This window comes from Pyxicephalus adspersus, chromosome 12 (genome assembly GCF_032062135.1).
Source record: "Pyxicephalus adspersus chromosome 12, UCB_Pads_2.0, whole genome shotgun sequence".
In the NCBI taxonomy this organism is placed as follows: domain Eukaryota; kingdom Metazoa; phylum Chordata; class Amphibia; order Anura; family Pyxicephalidae; genus Pyxicephalus; species Pyxicephalus adspersus.
The window spans coordinates 28,045,244-28,069,007 of NC_092869.1; the positions used below are offsets into that span (position 1 = coordinate 28,045,244).

General features: G+C 36.8%; 1 protein-coding gene and 1 long non-coding RNA gene across 11 annotated transcripts in view; one reads left to right on the plus strand and one right to left on the minus strand.

The window, feature by feature from the left end:
* The window catches only part of SMOC1 (SPARC related modular calcium binding 1), a 117,986-nt gene that overhangs the window by 75,622 nt on the left and 18,600 nt on the right, over positions 1–23,764 (minus strand). For 9 of the 10 annotated variants that reach the window (XM_072428907.1, XM_072428905.1, XM_072428903.1 and 6 more), the window contains exon 2: positions 19,913–20,011. The exons of the other annotated variant lie outside the window; for it this stretch is intronic. In XM_072428907.1, coding sequence (XP_072285008.1) covers positions 19,913–20,011 — 99 coding nt within the window. The remainder of the gene's footprint in view (positions 1–19,912; positions 20,012–23,764) is intronic. 10 annotated transcript variants of the gene reach the window in all.
* LOC140342081 (uncharacterized) lies at positions 8,054–15,942 on the plus strand. Its single transcript, XR_011922990.1, has 3 exons — positions 8,054–8,156; positions 14,523–14,918; positions 15,117–15,942. It is a non-coding gene; the product is annotated as an uncharacterized lncRNA (long non-coding RNA).

Consider the following 23,764-nt stretch of genomic DNA (forward strand, 5'->3'; position numbering starts at 1 on the left):
TTGATTGGTGCCTTTTTGATCCTATCTTCATGGGTCTCTTGTGTTCAGTTCAATTAATGGAAGGGTTGACATCATCAGAACAGCATAACCCTTGGCTGGGATCCTCAAGTGCTGTTAGAAGTCTATTCCCAACAATTCTTGAGACTACGGATCACAGCATTAAGGTAAAGTAGAAATGAGACACTAAAACATGGGCTTCTTTGAAAATACTTTTTTGTACAATGATATGTTTATTGATCTGGCAAACACAGGTAATGTGCTCCTGCACACAGCACCTTTACTGGGTGAAAGATTTAGTTGATTTGAGTTGAGGTTCAATTTAAGTGAAAAGGGCAGCTAATTCAGCAGTGATCAAAAGGTATGAAATGCAATATTACTGGGCATGGTCAAAAAACTCAGCTAGATGCAGGTTGATGCAGCTTAGACGGAGCTGAACAGTTGGCCAGAAGAAGTTCAACTGTAGGTCAAATACATCTGTCAATGTACTCTGAATGATCCCAAACAGACAGCAGCAGTCATTTCTTTAAGAGAAAAAAGGTACATTTTCCTATCTGAAAATAATTATTTCTATTTAATTTATTAAATAGAAAATATTGTTAATTATTGTTTTTATATGAATGTTCAATTGTCCTTTAGTCCTTTCAGTGACACAGTTATTTTTTTTTTGCACACGTTTAAAGGACCTAATTGTTATTTAAACCTGCTTAAACATTATATTTATACAGAATATTTGTTGCACAATATATATATTCTACCATTTACTGGACCTATAGTTTCAGTAAAAAAAATTACATTAAAACTCATTGTAGTGTACACAATATAATCTAGCTTTTTTAAGACGCAATCTGGTCTCAAAGTTTTTGCAACTCATCAAATTTGTAAACGCCTTAGAATCTTAATTTCAGCATGTGCAAGAATATATTAATATGTTTGTCACATTTGCATTTTACATACACACCATAGAGGTCCTGGGGAACAAGAGGGACAGGTAATCACCTGATACAAAGTAGCTACAGTGGCCAGGAGTTTTTAACATGCTAGCACTGCCATTGTAACAGTTTCAGCATGAGAAACAAAAGGTTAAAGGGGAACTGTGTGTACACAAGTCAGGAATGCAAGGCCGATTCCTCTCTTCAGAAGGAACTCTTACCTAAATTCAAAAATGGTATAAACAAAAAGCATTCTGGAATCATGTGCTATAAACTGATGATAAACACCTGAGAATGGAAAGGTGTACATGGAGTTAAAATAGAAGACCTTTGGAGAATGAACACCTTGCCAACTGTTAAGTGTGGGGGAGGATCTACTATTCTTTAGGGCTGTATGGCTGCCAGCAGGAGAAAGGAAGGAATATTGTCTACGAAGTATTAACAAATCCTGGAAGGTAATGTGCCAGAGTCAATGCAGAAACTGAAGCTGAAAAGAAGTTAGATATTTCTTGGACAGAAGACCCACAACACACCTTAAAACCTACAATAAACTATTTCAAGAAATAAAAGCCTAAGGTTTTAGTACAGTCTTCACAGTCTCCAGACTTGATATTATTGTAATTCTGTGTTTTAAACTTTCTGCAGTGCATACACAACCTCCTAAGAATATTAAAAGCAGTATGAAGCTTTGATGTTTAATTAAAAAAAATAAAATAAGACATTATTGAAATCCTTCATCTTTCTCTATTTAGTGCAGTAGTTTACCTTTTAAGCTAGCTCTTCCAAATGTCTTGTCTCTCAGAGTTTTCTCCCTCTCTCTGGCTCTGTGGCTATTGACTACAATAAACAGTTGGAGCAGTGGCTTCTGCCAAAAAGTACCAATCTTGTACCAAAATGTTTGCACATATTATGAAAATTAATAGGAATATTGCACTGAAACTAACAAAAACATGTTATGTATTTATTATGTTATGTGTTTTTAGCAAATTAGCATTTTAAGTATAAAACTGTTCAACATTTTTTTTTTCTTTTTGCTGCCTAGCTGGAGAATGCACTAGGGAACCTTTGCATTGCTTTAAATGCAGCTCCAGAACAGGGCAACGAAGTGCACACTTTGCACACACCCCTAGCATCTGTAAAATAATGGGAAAAAAACTATTCACTGTTCACCAAAAATAAAATTATTATTGACGATCCAGTGGCCAATGATGGAAACCAAGCCAAGTGAAGATAATGGCAGTAGGGGGGATCAAGGGACTGTCAGTGCTGGAGGAGGGTAACCCCACAGGTAAGTCTGCCATAATATGCACATGCCAATTGCTGCTGTCACAATTTTAAATACAATTTTTAAATTGTTTTTAGTTCTAGCGTACTGAGATGTTTGCGATAGTTACTTTCTTTTACTAGATTCCAGGGAAAGTGAACATATAAATTCTGGGTACATATTAGGGACTCAGGAAAACATTCTACCATTCAGCTATAACACTGAAGTCAGGGGAATGTTTGTTCAAAATTGCCAAACTCATGTCTGGAACTGCATACCACATTCTCAGATGACAATATCCAAAAAGTGTTTACTTTAACCCATAAACTTTGCATAGAACGTTTCTCACGAGAATTTGCTAAGCAAGGTACTCAGTAGGTGGTATCGTTGTCCCTGCATGATAACGTGCATTATATTTGGTGGAGTTGTCTGATCCAAAAGGCCTTTTGTTTGACATTTATTCTCAGGTTACATCTTTAAACCCACCAAACACACCACACATAACACTTCTATCTTTAATAACCTGATCACTTCCAGCATGGAAAAAAAATGATTTCACTTTTACTTATCAGCCTCCAGGGCTGGTATCCCTAGGGTTTGGAAGTCAGCTACTCAACAGTCATTAAAATATTGATTCTAAGAACTATGTAGCTTAATAAGGTTGGAACGACTCACAGTAATAAACAGAATCATTTTAACCTTTTCTGAAATAATTCTCTCTATGTACTCTGCAACCTTTTCATCTCTCCAAATCACCTAGCTGTGTCCTTCAGCTATGAATCATTCAGAGACAAGTTTTATATCTGCCTTTATTAAATCATTTTTTCTTCTTGTGCCTTAAATTTATACCCTATGAGTTGGCTTTCTGTTTCTGTACCTTCCAGTTCTCTAAATTAGTGCTGTATCCTAAGCCATCTAAAATTTTAGATGTAATGCTTTATAGTTTATGTTATGTGTCCATACAGTTCTGTATAGATATGGATAATTATCTATGATAAAGGATTAAATAGATAAATATCTATGGATAATTGTTATACGCTTTCATATGCTCCCCCTGTCTTTTCTTATTGTGTGCTTGGTTGCCTGCAGCGTTCTGTAATTTACAATATTTACATTACCAGCAAGCCACATCTCTTCCTACTTTTTATTACATTTTATTTTTATACTTTATTCCTTGAAAACAAACTCTATCCCCTAGGAATAAACCCACCATGGCATGAAGTTCTTCCTGCCTATGGCCATATTTTGTAAGCGATCCAAAGTGTGCAGAGAGCTTTTTGCATCAAGAGCCAGCTGAACCTAATGAATTACGGGACATTTGTCAAGACAGTTTATAACAATAAATTCTAAATCAATGCATATTAGCTTCCACTTCTGGTTCATGGCACTGTGATCAATGAGGTGTGATTCATTTTCTGCTCCAGCAAAGCAAATGAAAGAATAATTTATTATACACACTTTATTAAGACTGTTTGTTTTTCTTACATATGTCTATCCATGTCTAAAAAAATACAGGGTTTCCAGGTCAAAAAGTTTTTGAAATGCATTGTAAGCAATATTCAGATACCTCATCTAGTGCAGTAACCAGCTCTCTAGTATATTTAGCCAAGCCTGTATAGTTAAAGAGCAAAATAGAGTTAATATCAGTGACCGTTAGTGATCAACTCCAGTGCAAATTCTAGAAATCCAATGTTGAAAAAACATATTGAATCTATTGTTCCTTGTACAAACTCTAGCTGCATGGCCACTATTGGGCCATGTATACTGGCAGTAAACGTGTTCTTGGTGAGAGGATACTGGATCGGCTGTTGGTATGTTATCATTATAGATAGGCAAGTAGCAATTTCAGAAATGGCCACCTGCACATTTCTCTGAGGTTTAATTTAGTATAGGACTGGTAACATTCAACATTGATACTTAGAGTGCTGAAAAGCTACGTCCAGCCTTTCAGGGGCTTCATGTTAAATGTTATGTTTTTGGTTAAAGATGAATTCCAGATAGACAATTAAAATCTCTTTTGGTGGCCCAACAGCCCCCAGGCGCATGAGGACAGTCTGTCCTTATTCCAGGGCTGCAGCAAGAATGGTGGAGGGGTTAGAATAAGGTAAGTATTTATCTCTATTTTATCCCCCTAAACTAAAACATGAATTAGACCTTTACTATATAAAAGGAGGGGGCTACTAAAAGAGGAGTTGTTTAACCTGACCTAAATTCACAGTGCTGTGAAATAAGTTGGCGCAATATAAATACTGTTTTTTAATATTATTATTATTATTATTATTAATAAAAATAATATTTGAATTTTAAGTGTTAGATTAAGGAAATTGAACCATGATGTATGAGTCCTATTCTGCCACATTGGGGCCTTCCCTAGAGCAATCTACCCTAGGTAAATGTGTACAACCAACTTCCCCAGATTTACATTCACCAGGCAGGGGCTATCTGGAGGGGTACTGAAGTAGGGTGCTGTGATGGGTTTTTAGGAAGTAATGTGCATCACTGACTATAAAATAAAAAAAATGATGTAATGAAAATAAACGTTCTAGGGATTCAACCCTACTTCCAACAAAAACTAAACAGCTCTAAATATTTACTGCTGAAAGTCTGCAAGAATGACAATTTACAAGTCAGACAACCCAAAGCTGAAATTTGGGAAATATAAATAGTAGAATTAAACAACCCACTGGCTTTATATATCTCCTGACTGTAGAGACAAGATCTCTGTTGGGTTCCTGGGTCTTGCAGTACACATTACAAGTCGGGACTTTTTATCTTAGACTCTTTGGACAGAATGAAGTGGGAGTAACAAAAGGCCTTTCTTGTTGCAGGAAGAAGAATGAAATGAAAGGGAAACAGGACAGGGAGCTCCATTAAGAAGCTCTCAATATTGGAGTCATAGACAGTGATATACCAGTGGAAGATTTAAATATCCTGGGTATACTCAAAATTATCACCTTTTGATGGAGCAAACCTTTACCATTTCTAAATGCACATATCTGGCTGGTAAAAATACGTTATGTTGACAAGCTAGTTATGAAATGACAAGCTATTAAAAAACTGGCCTAAACTAAGGTGTGATTGGGACTGTGCTGCCAAAATACTCCATAGTTCCACTGCAACTAAAAATTGCAGTTACTAATGTGAGCTTTTGGGAAGCACAGCCAAAGAGCTTGTCTAAGTATAAAATAACGTGAGAATTAAAATTGAACTATACGCAAAATAAAAAATAATATATTATACTGTAGTCTGTCACCAGGATCACACCACAGAAGGCCCTTGTAACAGTTATACTGCTTGTTGATTCTGCCAGCAGATCCGTTCTTTTTTTCCCTTCCTAAGAAGGCAACAACACTGTTCCTTTTCCCTTGGAATTGCACAGCAGTGTTGTCACCGTGTGGCCTGAGTAGACTTGGATGGATATGTAGCTTTTAGTGGACATAAAGAAAGTAACACTTCTGCCATTGTATGAAGCAGTTTTCATGGTCACAGCTGCAAGAGGAAAGAAAGGAGGACTTACTGTAATCTACATTTTACAATTTAAGATGTCAGACTGGTTTTGGGATTTAAAATCTAACTCACAATTTAAAACACAAAACGTCTTTCAAATTGGTTTTCAAATGTATTGCAATGCTTCAGTGCTTGTTTAGGTCTAAAGGAATGTAAAAGGAATTTTATTTAGCTTATTCCCTTGCTCCCCCAGGCTCCTCCTTGGTAAGCAGGACGCTGATGTCAATCCCTAAAATGCAGGATGCATCGTAAGTGAGGAAGCTGAGGGCTGCTTACAACCTGAGCGTCAAATCCAACAAGAGCAATCGGTAAGATAAAGTAAGTAAATAGTCTTCTTACGCTCCCCTAGACATAAATAGGTATATAACCCTTGCAGCGCAATGGCTAGCCAAACTGTAAAAGATCTATTTATTTATTTATACAAAGCAGTAAATATGGCATTTGCCAGACATTTTTTGGAGGAGTTTCATTCACAATATTGAAAATACATGGATCTGGAGGATTCTTCACCAAAGAATGTCTGGCGATTGCCAGATTCTCTACTTCAGTGGTCGCCAACCTTTTGGATCACACAGGCCACTAAATTTATGGACTCCGGACAGCACATGCATGGGGAGCCGTGTGTCACTCAAAGGGGAAGAAACTTCCCACAGAGTGACGTAATTATGCCAGAAGCCACCCACCTTCCTATTGCAGGTCTGAGCCTGTTCTTCTCCTGACCCCACTGGGGGCATACCAACTAGAGCCGTGGACCACCGCTTGGTGACCACTGCTCTACTTCATAAAAAGACCCTTTTGAGTTGTCAGTATTTTTTTTTACTTGTTTGCATGCATGAATGGTTATAGATCAGGCTTTGCTAGCAAGATCAAATCAGTTGGCTGATTAAGAAGAAGAGCTGTGATCGTCAATAAGAAGAAAATGAAAATCTGTGTTTAAACATTCACAGAGCTGCACATGCACCCATTATGGTTAGGCCCTGCTGGGTGATGCTAACCCTCATCTAAAACAAGAAAATTTTTCTCATAGTGTTCACCTATGTTTTATGTTTTCCTATGTGTAATGTAAAGCATCTAAGCAGGAACAATCCCTACGCCCTACTAGATGTTCTTCAAAATGTTCTGCTGAATCCGAACTCACGACTTACCCAGTTTTCCTTCCTTTTGGTGCTCACCTTGGAACTTTTTTTTTTCTTTATACGTACTTTTATACTCTAGTATATTCATGTGGCATCACAGGCCCTCCTTCACAGCAAGGTGTGTCCCACATGCTGTAGAAACCAGTGAAATGTAATGACGTGGAGTCCTTTTCTGATTTCCACTGCTGACATCCCCCTGGAAATGTCCTTAATGCCCTGTATTCATGCTGGATTACAGTTAGTCTGCAAGGCACAGCATTGCTTTTACACATGCTGGAAAAGTTTTATTACATTTTTATCAAAAAGCTTTACACTTTCAAACACAAGTGCATATGTGGGGGGCACAATTCAGAAGATGTAATTAGCCTTACAAATAGAAGGTGGTAGGGTCATTTCAGGCCCTAGCTAAGCTAAGACCAGTAGGGCTTGCAGTGATTCTCACAAAACCTAACACACTGTTTTCACTCCACAGACTGACAGTGTTTATACTAAAGTGTGGAAGAAGCTTTGCAGTGTGCGGGATGCATGCTCACTGTAATGGTAGTTTTGCCACAACCTGCTCGATTTTTCCTAAAGATGTAATTGATCTTGTCCACTAGATGTCGCTGAAAGAGTGGACTCATTTTATATTATCTTGTGGTTTAACAATTACAGCAGTGCAGAAATCTGACCATACAGACAATACCGCTGCAATGCGATATATGTACAATGCTGCCCTGACAAGAAGAGAGTGGGCAGGTTGGAAAGCACATTTCCATAAATTGTAGCATGTGTTGTTTATATCAAACATTTTTTTTTTTCATTTAATCTTTAACAGGCAGAAACACTGACCAAATAAAAAAATGTTCCCAATTATGATAATCAAGAATTCAATTGATAGAAACCAGCAAAAATATAAATAGCAAGCCAAATGAAAATCTTCTCAAACAAACATTGAGCAACAGTGTAATCTAAAAAACACTAATGCAAAATGTTGTAAACTTAAAGTAAAGTTTTGTAACCGTAAGAATACAATCTGACAAAGTTGCAATAGTATTAAAAAAAACAGCACTTATTCCAAATATTACTTAGTTTGTGAAGGGCTGCTAGCAAATTGGCTTCAGATTGTAAAATAAGCAGTGTAAATGTGCATATACACAATATGTGCAACTAATTGTACTATTATGGCATATCTTGGTTGCCGGGATTAATTTACCTATGTGTGTGTACAGGAGTAACATCAACCCAGGTTAGCCAATTAAGATGGCTGAAGTCACCAAGATGGAGAGATAGCAAAAGTGCAACTGAGTAGCAAGGGGTGATGTGTCATTGCTTTGGGAGGTAAGTACAGAGAACTTTATTTCATTTTAAATAGGCTTTGTACTTGGTGGAAAAAAATAAATAAATCACATTTAGTTGGAATTCCAAAACATAAATGGTACTTTTGGGTATAGGCAAGCACCCGTTACTTCTACCTTTCCCTCTTTTTCTCCATGGTTCAGAGAATGGTGTCTAAGTGGCCTATTAGCGGACCCATTATGGTTTTAAGGAAACTGTAGGAAAGGTCAGAGCAGGCATCCTATGGTGCCTACATAACAGCCCTGCTTTTGCCCCAGTTTGCCTCAGTAAAGACAGCCGTGCTTTGAGATAGAGCACAAAGTATGTACACCCCACGTCCGACTATGAAGAATTAATAAGAAAAATTATTTGTTATGCCCAAATTTATTTTCTACATTACTTATTCTTTATAATGGCTGCTCATCATAATAAAGGCAATTATTTAGTGGTTGGTTAAAACATTTAGAGCAGTGTAATACTTTCAATAGTAAAACAGAAGTTTTTTTCAAAGGTTTCATATATCAGTTTACATGATTACTACCTAAATAACTAAGAAGGAAAAAGGTAACAAGGAGATTTTATTTTATTTTAGGAATTGTCCTACCAAATAAGGGACACATTTTTTAAGGGCAACTAGGCAGATCACCAGAAAAGTACTGATATATTTACTAAAATAACAGAGAAGAGAATCAAAACTTGTTCCTTCTTTAACCTCCCTAGCGGTTCATTTCTTTCCAGTTTTATGTCTAAAAGCAGTACATTGTTTTTCATGAAAATGTATTTTACAGTATATTATAATAGTATGAGTATAATAAAGTTTGAAACACAAAATCATGTAAAAAGAATACATTGAATAAATTAAAAATCTATATATTTAAAAAACAATTTTTTTATTTTTTTTTAAAAAATACATATTATACTCATACTATTATATATACTGTAAAATAAATGTACTTGAAAACAATGTACTGCTTTTACACATATAAATCCAATGTATTGCATTCAATACAGTTATTTTGTATTGAACTCAATACAAATGGATTTTGAATTTCCCGCCCTGCCGGCAATGTACACATGCACCGCCGCCACCGGGAACTACCCGGTGACTCATCGGGTGCAGAAGCCGGCCAGAGGAAGAAGGAAGAAGACAGGCATTGTGGCTATGGGCGACGCGGGACACCCGCGGATCAGGTAAGGCTGTATTTACTATTACCTCTCATAGGAATACCTACCCCGAGTGTGACTCAGGGTTACCGCTTTTAGCAACTTTTTTCTACCCCAAGTCACACTTGGGGTTACTGCTAGGGAGGTTAATAAATACTGCACTCTAACAAAGAATTTTAAAAGTGGAAACAAGAAAAAAATGGAAAACAGTCATTTGTTTGCATTTTTTCATAAATAGGCCCTTTAGTTTTCATTAGTAGGTATGAAAAAACCCGTTAGTAGTGTCTCCTGAAGAATACAGATACAGTGTGCTACAGTGAAATACAAATATATGTACATCCACACTGAGTTTTTACACCAAAAGCTAAATGTGTGGCTTCTTACTGCTAATGGAAAAAGTAATTAAAGGTTTGCCAAAATAATTCACACAGAAATGCAAATGGTGAGAATTAGCATTCAATTTGCTAATGATGATTGCAAGTACTAATAAACTTAGTGTAAATCCTGGCACTTATTTACAAATGTGTTTGTGCAAGCATAATGTTAGTCAATTGCCTCCTGCTTCTTGTCTGGGTGAAGCTAAATGGGCCTGTTTGCCATTTATTGTGGATATGTTGCTGTGTTGGCAGTTTGAATTAGTTAGCTTTTCTTGCTCCTTTGCTGTCAGGTTAATTGTAAGGGAATTCCTCTCAATAAGTCCCCCAGAGAGCTTCCCAGCTGGCTTATGGCTGCTCGGGGACCACCATGAGCCCTCTATAATGTCAGCCACACCAACAGTCTTTATTCTATAGAAGGGGCAGCTGTAGATGCCACCATTTCACTTCCTTTGCACAACAAACTGTTCACATCAGCTCTTCCATTAGCAAACATATACAACAAACCTGCAGCTGGTGTAAGTCGAATACCATGAGCAGACACAAAACCTCACAAGATATCTAAGCAAAATACACTTTAAATTAACGCGTGCCAGGTAAACCACAGTTTACCTTTGTCTGCTTTACGTGTCATGCCCTCCTAGGAAGAAAAAACATAGATTTGCAAAGCTTAAATCCTGCATAATTAATTTAATCCAATATAACAACTGGAAATAAAATCAATTAGTGCAAAAACAGCCCCTTTCCCATATGCACAATAGAAAGCTCACACATCTGCCGGGAATTGATTTTTAGAGTTCAGTGCAAGTACTTCTGCAGATCCATAAAAATAATAAACTCCTCCAGTTTTGTTGATTTACAAAGGGAAGTTGTGTCTATCTGGAATGTACAGTAAATCATGGCAATCAGATTTTACCTGAAATCTTACTTCCTGCATTGTTACAGTTATTAACTGCTAACTGCTTAACCTTAGTATATCAGCATCTAGCACACATTATTATTTTTTATTATTATTACACAGTATTTATATAGCACTGACATATTACACAACACTGTCCAAAGTCATGTCACTAACTGTCTCTCAAAGGGGCTACAATCTAATGTCGCTACCATAGTCATATGTCTTTAATACAGTCTAAAGTCAATTTTTGGGGGAACCTAATATCAATTTAATGCACAGGGCTGAGAACAGGGATGATCATAAGTGATTTGGGAAAACTGAAGTTGCTGACAACTTAATCAGTTTTGTCATTGGTGAAATTTTGATGCATAAACTCTCAATCTTTAATTTGTATTTATTTTTTATTTTTTGGGAGGAAAGGAGTTATTTAACTCTCTTTCCTCTATGTAATGACTCTTGCTACTTTTTAAATGTAACCAGTGACCAGTCTAAAGCAGAGGATGAGTCAGTGCCAGAAAATACGGAATAATCTCTAATACTTTCACTTCTCAGGACAGTCACCCTGCTTATCTTTAGTAACATACATATTTATAATACTGTGCAGGAGACCCTTTTCCTCTCCCTCTTGAAATCTGGGCAAAACTAACTAACTAACTGACAGCACAATAAATCACAAACCTTTACTGTATTGTGTTTTTCACTGTGCTTTTGCAGGCACCTCATTGTCACAGCAGGTACATCCTTGTATTGCTTTGACTAAGTATATTGTGTGAAATAAACAACATGACAGCAGAACAATAATTCAGCAAGGACAGGCATTTTAAGCTCTCATCCCTGCCTCTCACACAATGGGCCTTATTTATTGAAGTTCTCCAAGGCTGGAGAGGATACACTTTCCTCATTGAAGCGGGGTGATCCAGCCAACCTGGAATGGATCTGACAGGATTCAAAATATTTGTTAGCAAATTGCTTTGAAGAAATCCATTTCAGGTTTGCTGAATCACCAAGCTTCACTGATGAAAGTGTATTCTCCTCAGCCTTGGATAACTTTAATAAATAAGGCCAAATGTATCAACACAAGGCAATACTTTCTTTTGCATGAAAACCATCATGGGAAAAGCCCACACATTAAATTAAAACTAAATTACTGACAGGTCAGAAAGCAAATAACTGAAAGGGAATGACCATGATAACACAGATGGGGAAGAGTGGTCTGGACAATCCTGGTAATCCAGACAGAAAAATAAAGGGGCACATAATATCTGCTGCAGCTTCCAATGTTCATTGTATAGAAGTCAGTAGGGATATGGGACTAAATGCTTTAAGCACAGAAACAGACTATCTACAAGTCTTCTAAAATGTAAGACTAGCTTCTATCTAATTTCTAAAATATTGCATTTGTTTTTTGGAAAAGTCAGTATAAAGGTGAAAGAATGGTGAAGAGTGGTGGAAAGTGGAGACAATTAGTTTTTGCAGGGCATGTGTAACTGGGGACATTTCAGAGGTGTCCCTTTGCTTACGTACTTTGAACTAAAATGTGTCCTTCTTTCTCATCTTGGAAAGTTTGAAAGAATGATAATTCATGACTGTACATATACTGTGAAACACAAACTTCCGAGGGGCTCCCAACATTGCTCAGGTCTCTGTTGTCTAGGAGAATTTTTTTTTTAGCATTTTGTCTTTAAAGTGCACCTTTCAAGAAGGGATAACTACAGTATTCTTATATTTCAGCTTTTAAATAGAATATGGCTTGGTTCATAATACCCCCGTTTTAGGATTCGCATTTTGGTCAAAGGATGGTAAAGCTTTGATCTTCTAAACAGCCATAGTTACAAATTTCCTGTTATAAATATTCTGGCAATGTTCTACAGTAGGAATGCCAAACATAATACTATTCTACCGCTCAAAGTATGCTTAAAACCGTCCTAAGATTATAACTTGTAAATACTCTCAAGTAACAAAAGAAATTAGAGGCACAGACATCTACCCACCAGCCATCATTTAAACTAATCATACAAATTACGATACAAATGCCTTGCAAAGTTACGTTGCATTTTTGAGTACATTCAAATCTGAAATTTGATTTTAAAACAAATTAGCCAATATTATATCCTTGTCTTGGATGAAGTGAGAAAGAAATAGAATCTTTTTTAGGTTAGTATTGTTGTGTCAGCTTTGAGGAGATCCACACCATAATTATTATCCAATATTTATATAGCGCTGACATTTTACGCGCTTTACAAAGTCCATAGTCATGTCACTAGCTGTCCCTCAAAGGGCACAAAACCTAATGTCACTACCATAGTCATATGTCATTAACAAAGTCTAGGGCCAATTTTGGGGTAAGCCTAACTGCATGTTTTTGGATGAATTAGGTGAACTGAAATTCAAAATCCTAAAGCTGGCACTGGAATAGGGTCAAATGAGCAATATTTAAATATTATGATGACAGCTGTCACAAGTAGGATTCCTTCTACTTTGGGGAGATTTATGCTTACCTCCTGGTATTTCTCTGATAAAAAGAGTGAAAACACAAATACAGGAGATACAACTCTGCACTGCTGAAAAAAGGAGCTTGGAATTTGTTCATGTAAACTATTTATTTGTTTATATGCCAAAATAGTCATCAAGCCAATTATGCCTATTTTAACTTTGGTTAGGGCATTCATACACAACCTTGAGAGTTAAAAGTGATGCAGCCAGTTTTATCAGTGATAATTAGTCAAGCAACAAGGAGTTTGGACAACTACTAACTAATCATGTAAAAACTGTTCAGCAACTAACTTCCTGTATATCTTTTCAACCAATATAATTTTAATGTCCTTTTACAATGTGACAATCGGAGACAAATATCCTCAAAAATTGTGTAGATTTGTTCATCTATGAATTCGGTAAGTCACAGAGACTCGCTAAGACCAAATAACTCAACTGTCTACTATGGCTTCATGACCTTACTGCTTGAACCAGCAAGATGTCAGAGACCAGTGGACACATGGCCCCCAGAACAGAGTTCCGCTTAGAGGACAGAATGAGTATTCACTAAATTCAAAGACTTTGTCCTGTTGTGTAAAAACTGCAACAAAGAACATTTAATCTAATTATTTAGATTAATTTTAGTTAGAAGTACCAACTAAGCTATCTTTTAGTGTTCCAGTAAAGGTGAGTCTGATGTCAAAGAGGGTGAAATAACAAGTAAAATGAATGATGAGGTGAAAAAAAACATTTGAAACAAGTTTTTCCAAACACACAGAGCAGAATAAACAGTTATGATTAAGATTCTCAGAATTATTCATCCTGTCGGCTCTAAGAAAACACTTGCACATTACGACTCTTTTTCGGAAGAAGATTTGACTATAAAACGAAGAAAGGTTTCTGGGAATTGGTGTTTGGATACAGTGTCTGTCCTAAGGTAGAGGTCAAGCGTGAACACCACAATCTATAAATGAGCACAGGCACAGGAAGGGGATACGCAGTGACAGTAACACCCAAATGCATTTTAGTTTGCTGTTGTCAGATCATTGAGATCAGATTTTTGGTTGATCACATGGGGAATCTGCCCTTGAAGCATCATGATTGCCCTTTACCCATTTTAAGATAAATAAGTAAGTATTGCAACTATTTACCTTTCTGTATTTACATTTCCAGCCACACTGTACCTGATTTTAGCTGTGGTGTAACCATTTTTAGCAATGTAATCAAATCTCAGGTATTGTAAGAGACATTTTGCCGAGTAAGTTGCAGAGTATTTTTTAATACATTTGAACTTATTTATCTCCTATATGGGACTGCAAAATATGCTTGCACTCTAACTTACATAGACTGAGGGTAAATGTATCCACAGTTCATAGATAGTCTACGGTTTGGGCAGATTGGGCATGATCACTTAAACTAGGCTTGTAATGGTATTTATCATTTGCTGTTCCTTTACAGATTTGAGAAGAATTACCATCTGAATTCTTTGTTACTGCGCAAGTGATCTGTTGGTATCAGACAGTGAAAACAGGAGGACATGTTTGAGATGAAAAAGCTGAACATAAAAGACAGCTTTACTGCAGTTCTGTATTCATGAATTCATCATATGTATTTTTTTAATGAGGCAAACAGGCTAAATACCTAAATTTCCTTTTGTTTCATTTGTCCACTATAGAGTTGAGCTTTCTCTGTCTGGTTAAACAGAGACAGGGAGAGGGACCAGACCTGTGTACCTAAACTGGTTGCTGAAGAATTCACTTCTTATCCAATAATTTGTATCATCATCTGATAGGTGAAAATCAGCCCATGAGTAATAGGCCCAGGAAGAAGCCAGAAAAGCCGACAGAGTAAGAGGTAAGTTTCAAGAAGTGGTAAAGGGTACAGATCCTTGATGGGTATTGTTTTCAATGTTATTATTATAGGTTTGGGTGAAAGTCTGTAATTTGATTCAACCATAATTTTATGGTATGGTAGAACTCTATTTCCACCCACGGTTATGAAGGTGTTTTACACTCATCATCACCATTCTTTTTGTTTTTGTTATGGAGACAGAAAATGGAACTGATGAGATGGGAGATCTTATTGCTGGAGAATGCCAAGATATGCAGACCATTAGTTGGAGAATCAACCAACTAACCCGGGTCAAATACACCATTATGACAATCCAACTGAATTTTCCACAGATCCATTGCTGTGACCTCATACATACTCCGGAATCGAGTTCATGAGTTAAAACTTGTAAAATACACTCTGTGTGTGGTCAATAATATTAAAGCCATCATACTGAAGTTAGGAATTGAAAAATATTACAGTATGTAGAGAACAACAATGCATGTTAATAGCTCGGGGAGATATATTGACAGTTAAAGTATAAGAGAAAGCTGGAAATTTGAGCAGCATCCTGTATGGGAAATTTGGCAGTCTTTAAAGGCCAAGAACATCTTATCTAATTTGAAAGTTATGTTGCTGAATGTCTAGATTAAACAAGAGCATTACTTTTAGCTTGGCAAGAGTGTACTCTTAAACGCCTTGTATCAATCACCTGTGTTTCCCTGCTATAAACATTTCCATACAATTTCCAGAGACACTTTACTGTTTGATGCCAGTATCTGTGCACATTATTCACAGTACACGGTTAAAACTGTGAGCTGCAAAGTTGATTATCATAGAAAATCACAATATGGTTATAAAAAGAACATATTTTCTCTTATGGACTGGTGCTAACCTTTATGCCCTTGTGACCCACCTTGAGTTTTTCTCATATGTAAATTGGTAGTTTAGGTGTATTTTAACTGTTGCCAATAAAAAGCCATGTTTTTCAAGATCATGTAACATTGATATTTTAGCTTTCCTGCTGAGAAGTCAGATGTCAATGATAATAAAGCTCTCTTGGAAACCTTCCCACTATTTTCACCCATGCCAATCATAAGCCTTTTTTACAGAAGGCAACTGGGTACTTTAGCCAACAACTGGTGAACACTGTTGTAAAGAGTACCCCATGCCGAGAATGATTCAGAGTGGTGGATCATTTCACTGCTAACTCCATTCACAAATGACTTCAATTGAACAGGGCTGCAGCTGTATTTGCTCTAAAGGGATTTTAAAAAAAGACACTGCTTTAATTATGCTGTTCAAACTTGACTCATGAAAAAAAAGAAACTGTGTGTATTCCAGGAAGCTAAGACATTACCCTTCCCACCCCAGGACCCTTTGCTTCTCTGTGCTTGATGTCATATTTAATGCTGAAAGGCAATAAGATATATACAAGAAACGGCAAACTAAACATAATAGTACAATAAAAGTGCCAAGAAAGATACTGGAGATATCTATTGTTTCACATGTTTAAAAAGAGAATGTTTAATAACAGTTTCGTTTTTTAATGGTGCCTAAAGATATTAGATGACAAAATCAGTCAGAGATTAGGTTATGTATGGTCACATTAAAAGATCAACCAAATATAAAATTTCAGTTTTGGTAGATGATAGAAAGGAAAACCAGATATTCCTTGGTACCAGATATTATTTACCTGATATTCATTGGACTTTCAGAAACTCTATTATTAGGATATCTCTGTTTGAGTTCTTGGGTCCCAATAATTGCTGTTTTCAGTATTGGGGGGGGTGCCTTTTTGTTTGTTTTATATGATGAAGAATAGAACACGAGTAGATAGAACACATGAGGATGCACACCAAAAAACACCCAGGTGAACAAGAACAAAGAATTATGGCAGTAAGATCTGGCTGTTGAACTATCCAAGAAAGTTAGGAACCTATGGGCTAGGACCGAGCCCACTGTATTTAACCTACAAATAAAACTTTTGTTTTGGCCCCTTTAGGTAAAGCAAAATAGACATTTTTTAGCCAACACACTAGGGTCACGCAGAAATCTGTTGCCAGAGACTGTGAAGGGTAAAAGTGCAATGCAATCAAAGTCAGCAGTGAATTACAACAGGAAATGACAGTAGCAAGATTTTAGTATAAAAAGGAACTGGAATGACTTCAATTTTTATATAAGATGGGATTCACATTACCACGCAGACCACAAATGAGTGTTCTGTTGCTTACTAGAATCAGACTAATACATTCACCATTCCTCTTTTTTTCCCATCTGACCTCTAGCCCAGAGTCTATAGTTAGCTTTAGGCACATGGAACTATTTTTAAAGAAACAGCCAAAATAACACACACTAGGTATGTGGCATTTTGTGTTGTGAAATCGTTAACCTTTGCTGCAGGCAGGTTAGATCCTAATGTAAAATAAACACATAAAGGACAGGAAAAATTCCTACATCTGAAGACACAGGGAGGACACTAATACAAACAAGTGATCAATTAAGATAAGAACTGAAAATGAGCACAGCCCTATTCTACAATTAGCCTGTGGGTTTTCATATTAATTGCACTGCAATTGGTTCCTTCCTAATGATGGGTTTTGTTTATCAGTTTGAAATAAAGTGAAAGCAGTCAGCCATGTTACATCTCGTCCATCATCGGTAATGGTGCTTCTTACCCCCATAGGTTTTTTGTTTTTGGTTTATTTTCTCGGTTCATTGTTTAAACTTACTGGAATGTTTTACATGGCCAATTGTACTATTTGGATACAGATGAATACAGATAAAAAAGTTGGTTCAGTTGTATTCTTTTTTATTTTACATAGAAGTTTAGTGTGTATCATACAGTAGAGTAAACTGTTTTGCCTATAGCATTACCTTATTTACTAACCTAAGTGTAATATTACTTTGCAAAATGCAAATTCGCTTAGCTTGGGGAATTGGGTGAATTTGCTGATCTCATTCATCCAATCATGTGAAAGCCATTTTTTTTTTCATTTTGCATGATTGGAAATCATTTGCAAGCCATATTTTCACTTTGCTTCTATTCATTCTGTAAGCTAAGTAAATCCACTTTGCAAAGTGAACATGCTCTTTTGTAGATCAACTCAATACACATGTTTAGGAAGAATGAGCAAATGGAATAGGAGAGTCTTGTGTTGGAAGTTTGATAGGAGGCATATGTATTAGTGCCCATAGTGCTTTTTTGCAGCGCCAAATTGAAAATATTATAATTCCAACTGATTACTATAGGCAGCATGTTCTTGTTAGCACGCTTTTCATACACACGCCACTAACTGATCATAAAGTTGATGTATGTTAGTATGACCTGGCAAAACAAGCAACTGCAGCCCTACCATGCACTGACTTTTTTGTTGGAATTGTTTAATGCATTTGGTTATGAATTATCAAATGACTATTTTATACTATAGGCACAATTCATTAGGCTGTAATTTTTTCACCACAACATCACAACTAATTTTTTTTAACATAAGAGAAAATAGGAGCTGCAAATACCACTGCAAATAATGATCAGCACAAGAATAATGCATACAGATTAGTGAATTGACTCTTATGCACAGATACCTTCCCATCACATGTGCAAATATTGGTATTGGTTGGCACAGATCTGTATGCCTATGGGTGATAAATACTTGCTGGGTATCCCAGATGGCTTTTATGCTGCCCACGGGTCTTCAATAGAAGACCTATGCTGTTTGGTTGGCTGGTTCACTCTCTGGGCATAGTAACATGCATATTCAGTACTCGTGTAATATCAGTAGTCAAATCAGTGAGAAGGCAAAAGAAACAATTTAGGAAGATTACCAGCCAAGTTAGCTTTAGGTTTAAATTGGCTGTGTATACAGAATAACACCAATGATAATATATCTCAGGACAGATAGAAAAAAACAGTTTTGTACAATAATCATATCCCCCTGTATATGTTGACAGGACTCAAAATGTGACATGTGCATTTGGCATGCATTAAAACTCTTGAATTAACTTTAATTCATGGCCAAAGTGTGTGCCAGTAAGCTCCGGTGGGCAATTCTGGCCTTAGGTTTGGTCCTATGCATATGGGTATGACTAGCCTGTCTGAAAAGGGTGACCCAATGGGTATGGTCAGATGAGAGGCGAGGCGGTAGTAACAGCCAAGTGTGATGATAAAAGAATGTTTTTTCTCCCCCTCCCATGCAATGATGCACAGCTTACAGCTAAAGTCTTGCCTTAAAGTCCTGAACTGCAAGAGGAAAGTCTGTTTCACATTTCTCCTCTTTGATAAGTAGAATACCTTTTTTCCTTTTAGAAGCATGTTTACAGCTGGGAATGCAGTGAATAAATGTGACCCAGTGATTTACTGTAATAAAAATGTCTCCCGGCAACATCATTTTGATGAGCAAGCCAATAAGGATTAAATCAGGCTTGCCTGTCCTTCCATTTATTGATGCCAGAAACAGCAAATAGCTCAGGTTTCCTTTTTTTTCTTTTGGTTCTTATTAATAACATATCTCTTAAAACAGAATAATTCTTCCCAGAGTTATTCATATGTTCTGAACTTGTCAGCAATAATTACTGCAGCTCACCATAGCAGGGGGTTCTACACTCATACACACACATTATGTTCTGTGCTCTGGATTTACAAGACAACTTAAAAGACGGCCTGTGGTTCCATTTGACTACTTTACAGGCACAGTTTTGTGTACATGCAGCATAAGCGGAGGCCTGTGGTAAAATTATCAGAGCCAAAGTCTTACAGCAGGACGCGCTTGTGTAAAATTGCATGAGTTTGCATAACCTTGCTCACGCAAATAAAACTGTGACATGCAGGAAATTCTTTACACCCCTGGGTAATTTAATTAATTCATTTTATAGTACCTACATATTCTGCAGAACTGTTCAAAACATGGACAGCAATGCACATCAGTCACTGCTTTTAAAGAAGATTATACAAAAGAAGATATAATGTCCCATCTACAGCCATACATGCACATTGTAAGGATAAAAACCCAGTGACCTACCAATGTGTCTTTAGGAGCATTCTGGAGAACCTGCATAGTTGCCATTTCTTCCTGAATTGCAGGGACATTACCTGTCTTTGTCCTTGGAAGTTTTTGATCCTGGAAATAAAGATTCCCAGTTTAAATTTTTGGCCAAATACAGAACAAAATTAACTTTTTACATGACTATAAAATGTTGGGTATTCCTGCTTATTTTGCATGGTTCATACTCCTTCTCCTGCATTATTTATAACATAATGGGAAATCTAGAAAAGAAAGATATAGAATGCTCTAATAATGACTGCAGCAGCTATAAGCTGATAGAGCTTAGTTTTTACCATTAGAGTCACCTAAAGACCTAAAGTCACCTTTTTTGAAATTTAGGTGGTGTAACTCTTCAGCATCTACCAAACACTGATATTTATAAATATAGGGAAAAATATTAAGTCACTAAATCTTCAGTATCCCGAGAAAATCCCACCATTACAAAGCAAATAAAAGTGTGCATGGCAGTGATATTAGCACCTTTACTCCACTGCAGGAAGGAAGATAGAAGATATGGGACCTGGCGTCCAGTGACCATGGATAAAGAAAAGTAAACAGGGCATATAAACTGAATCTTTAAGGTAACAATTAATATAAGGGGATGCTGTCTGCATATCTGCTGCAGAGGATCACCCTATGTGTCAAGGTAGCCATTATCAAAATTTCACTGGAATTGGAAGAGGTGGAATACTTTACAGAGTTTCTGATCTGATGACAGCTGTCTAAGGCTACGTACACACTTGCAATTTTTCTCGTCCGATATCGGCCTGGCGTGTGTACAGCGCCCAACGTCCATCGTCTCAAAAACCGTCCTGGCAGATCCACAGACGATGGAAGATGAACGATCTTAATGGAAGAAAAAGGGGGGAGGGCAGCAGGGTACCGCTATGTGGTTTTCCCCTTTCACTTTCCATTGAGCAGCACTCGTTCATGCATCATGAAAGATCGTGAAAGATCCTTTCAAACGACAATTATTGCAGGTGTGTACCCAGCCTAAGAAAAGATTTTATCTTGTGTTTTGTTACAAGGGGTTGCTGTCTTAATCTAATCAGTGGGACCCACCAAAAAAGTTAAACAAGATATACTTTGGATATACTCAATATTAAGAAACGTATGAATGAAGTAAATGGGTTGGAAAATGTATTACCTGGGTATAATGTGTGTTTTGCAGGTGCACAGTGTGAATCAATTGTTTTTAACATATTTGATACAATCAGAGCTGAATATTACAGGATTGAATAATATAATTAGATGAAAATAGGACTACTATATAAAATAGCTGATAATGTTATTCATAGCTTTGCTGCAAATAGGGGGAGCGTTTACATTACAGTAAACAGTTAAGGCCAGTCTCACATTTGGTTTCATGCAGTATTAGGAATGAGGTATAGGTACAGGAACATTTACAACTCCTATTATTTCCCCTCAAAATAGTGTTGGACAAATTCATTTCTGTAATATACTTCTCATATTCTTTTTCTTTGTAAACAATTCTTATTGTTGTACTCTGGAGGACTTTGTGCTTAGTAAATGTTTATTATTGGCCCTATAGGAAACTGGTTACAGTACGTCGGTCCTTTTTTCAGTCATCTATAGTACCTGAGCTTGCTTCTGAATGCATTACATAATGCATTAAATAGGACCGCATTAGGAAGCAGAGGAATTCACATTGTGGCATTAAAAACACACAAGAAGTTTAACTGCATGCAATGAAGTGTGTTAAAAACTTGCATTACTTCATGCCCCTAATTGGTAAACATTTTGAATGACATAACAATGGTAATGAAGAAACCACAAAGCTGTCAGGAGAAATAATGTCAATAAAAGGCAGTAAGGGTCAATGTATTTGGACAGAAGACAGACAAAGTAGGGCGCCATGCACAAACCTCATTAGTAAATAATGAAAAATACTAACCTATTTCTTCACTTCTTCCCACTGCTACATATCTCCCCTCCTATTGTGTGTTACTTCCCCCACCTCCTAGATTGTAAGCTCTTTGGGACAGGTTCCTCTCCTCCTCCTGTGTCACTGCCTGTTTTTGTCTGTCATTTGCAACCCCCATTTAATGTACAGTCCTGCGTAATATGTTGGCACTATATAAATCCTGTTTAAAAATAATAACCTATTTCTTTACCTTAGCCACTCTTTTATGTGCTCATTAGTCCAGAAGTCAGAGGATACTAAAAATCCACTATCAGCACAGATGCCCACTGAATACTCTCATGCTTTAAAAATGAATGGAAACCCACTAACTAGTTTGCTAATCTCTTGAGACCTTTTTGCAGCCAGGTTCTGTCTACATGCTTCAGCAGAAGATGCAGGTCTTGTAGTGGCGTTTATTACCGCTGGATGCCTAGTGTCAAAAAAAACACTATGCACCTGGAAGCAGTAACAGACTTTTGCAAATGCCTAAACAGATGGTTGCAAAAGGCAGCTTAGCAGATCATTTCTTTTTTTTTCTTTGTATTAAAACCACTCTAAACATGAAAAGTGTACAAACACATTTTTAAGCATTTGCAAGCAGCACCAATTCAAGTCAATGGAGACGGCAGGGAAAGCAAACTACACCTGGATGCTAAATATAACGTCCAAAAAATGCTGATCCAAGGGTAAATTCAGAAACATTCATTGCTTGTGCTTTAAATAAAAATAAAATCAATGAATTTTAAATGTTTACTTGCAGTGTTATACTTTCCATAAATGACTTTTTATTCTCTTGCAGTGTGCCGTTACATTTCCTAGAAATTTTGACTATTCCAGGAAGAGACAATCCTCATAGCTCTCTCCCCTCCTGGAAGTCATGATTAAAGGGATTGCTCTCAGTAACTTTTGATATTAAACATGTTCTATAGGTAGTTTCACATTCATATAGGAAAAAAATAAATAAGTGAGCGTACAACCACTCACTGAAAAAAATTACAATTATTTGTATACCCTTAAAGGTTCAATTTCTTGAGTGAATGGTTGTACTGTCACTATATATGTATTCTCTATGTACCTATTTATATATTGCTTTGTGCTGCATTGCAATCCAGCACCCAACATCCAACATCACATTTTTATGAACTATGAACTGAGACCTTATTTTTTGGAAAGGAGATACATTGGTAAGTTTCAGGATATATTATTCATGGTAAAAGCATTCCTGCATTTCTATGGTGACAGCTACTTCATTCTTCTATATTCATCACTGTTTCCGTAAACAACCAGAGATTAAAGTGGATCAATAGAAATAGTAATTCAGTATTCAGCATTTAATAAATGAATGTATCACTTCAAATACATAAACAGCCAAGTTAAGGCAAACCAAAGGTAACTGCTGTGGACCAATCTGCCATTTTCTTAATACAAAGTAACAGTAGTGCCAGCACATTTCTCTTATAGCAATGTAAAGATTGTAAAGATAAAATGTTATTTTTTGTTTTGTTTTGCATAGCGTAGGGATTGGTTAGATCCTTTACCAACCTTTATTGCTGCTTGTGTTACTACTGGGGAGATCAGACCTCTATTTGTTCTTCTGACCATGCCACTAGGATAGAAAGTACATAGTAGTAGTGGGAGGTCCTACATTTATAAAGGTCAGGGAAATCCTCCAAATGTTCTCATGATCACTGTCTAACGCTATGTAGACACAATTTTTAGTCTCAGATGAAAATCTAGTGTGTCTAAAGTGGTACCCCGATCCGTCCTGGCAAATCTATGAACAACTGAACGGGATGACTGTTGTACTTGGAGGAGCACATGATGGGCGCTTGTCCTCATCCTCCCTTCTCCACACTAATGAGGAGCACCATGCATAATGCACCTCTTTCTCCTTTCACTGGAAA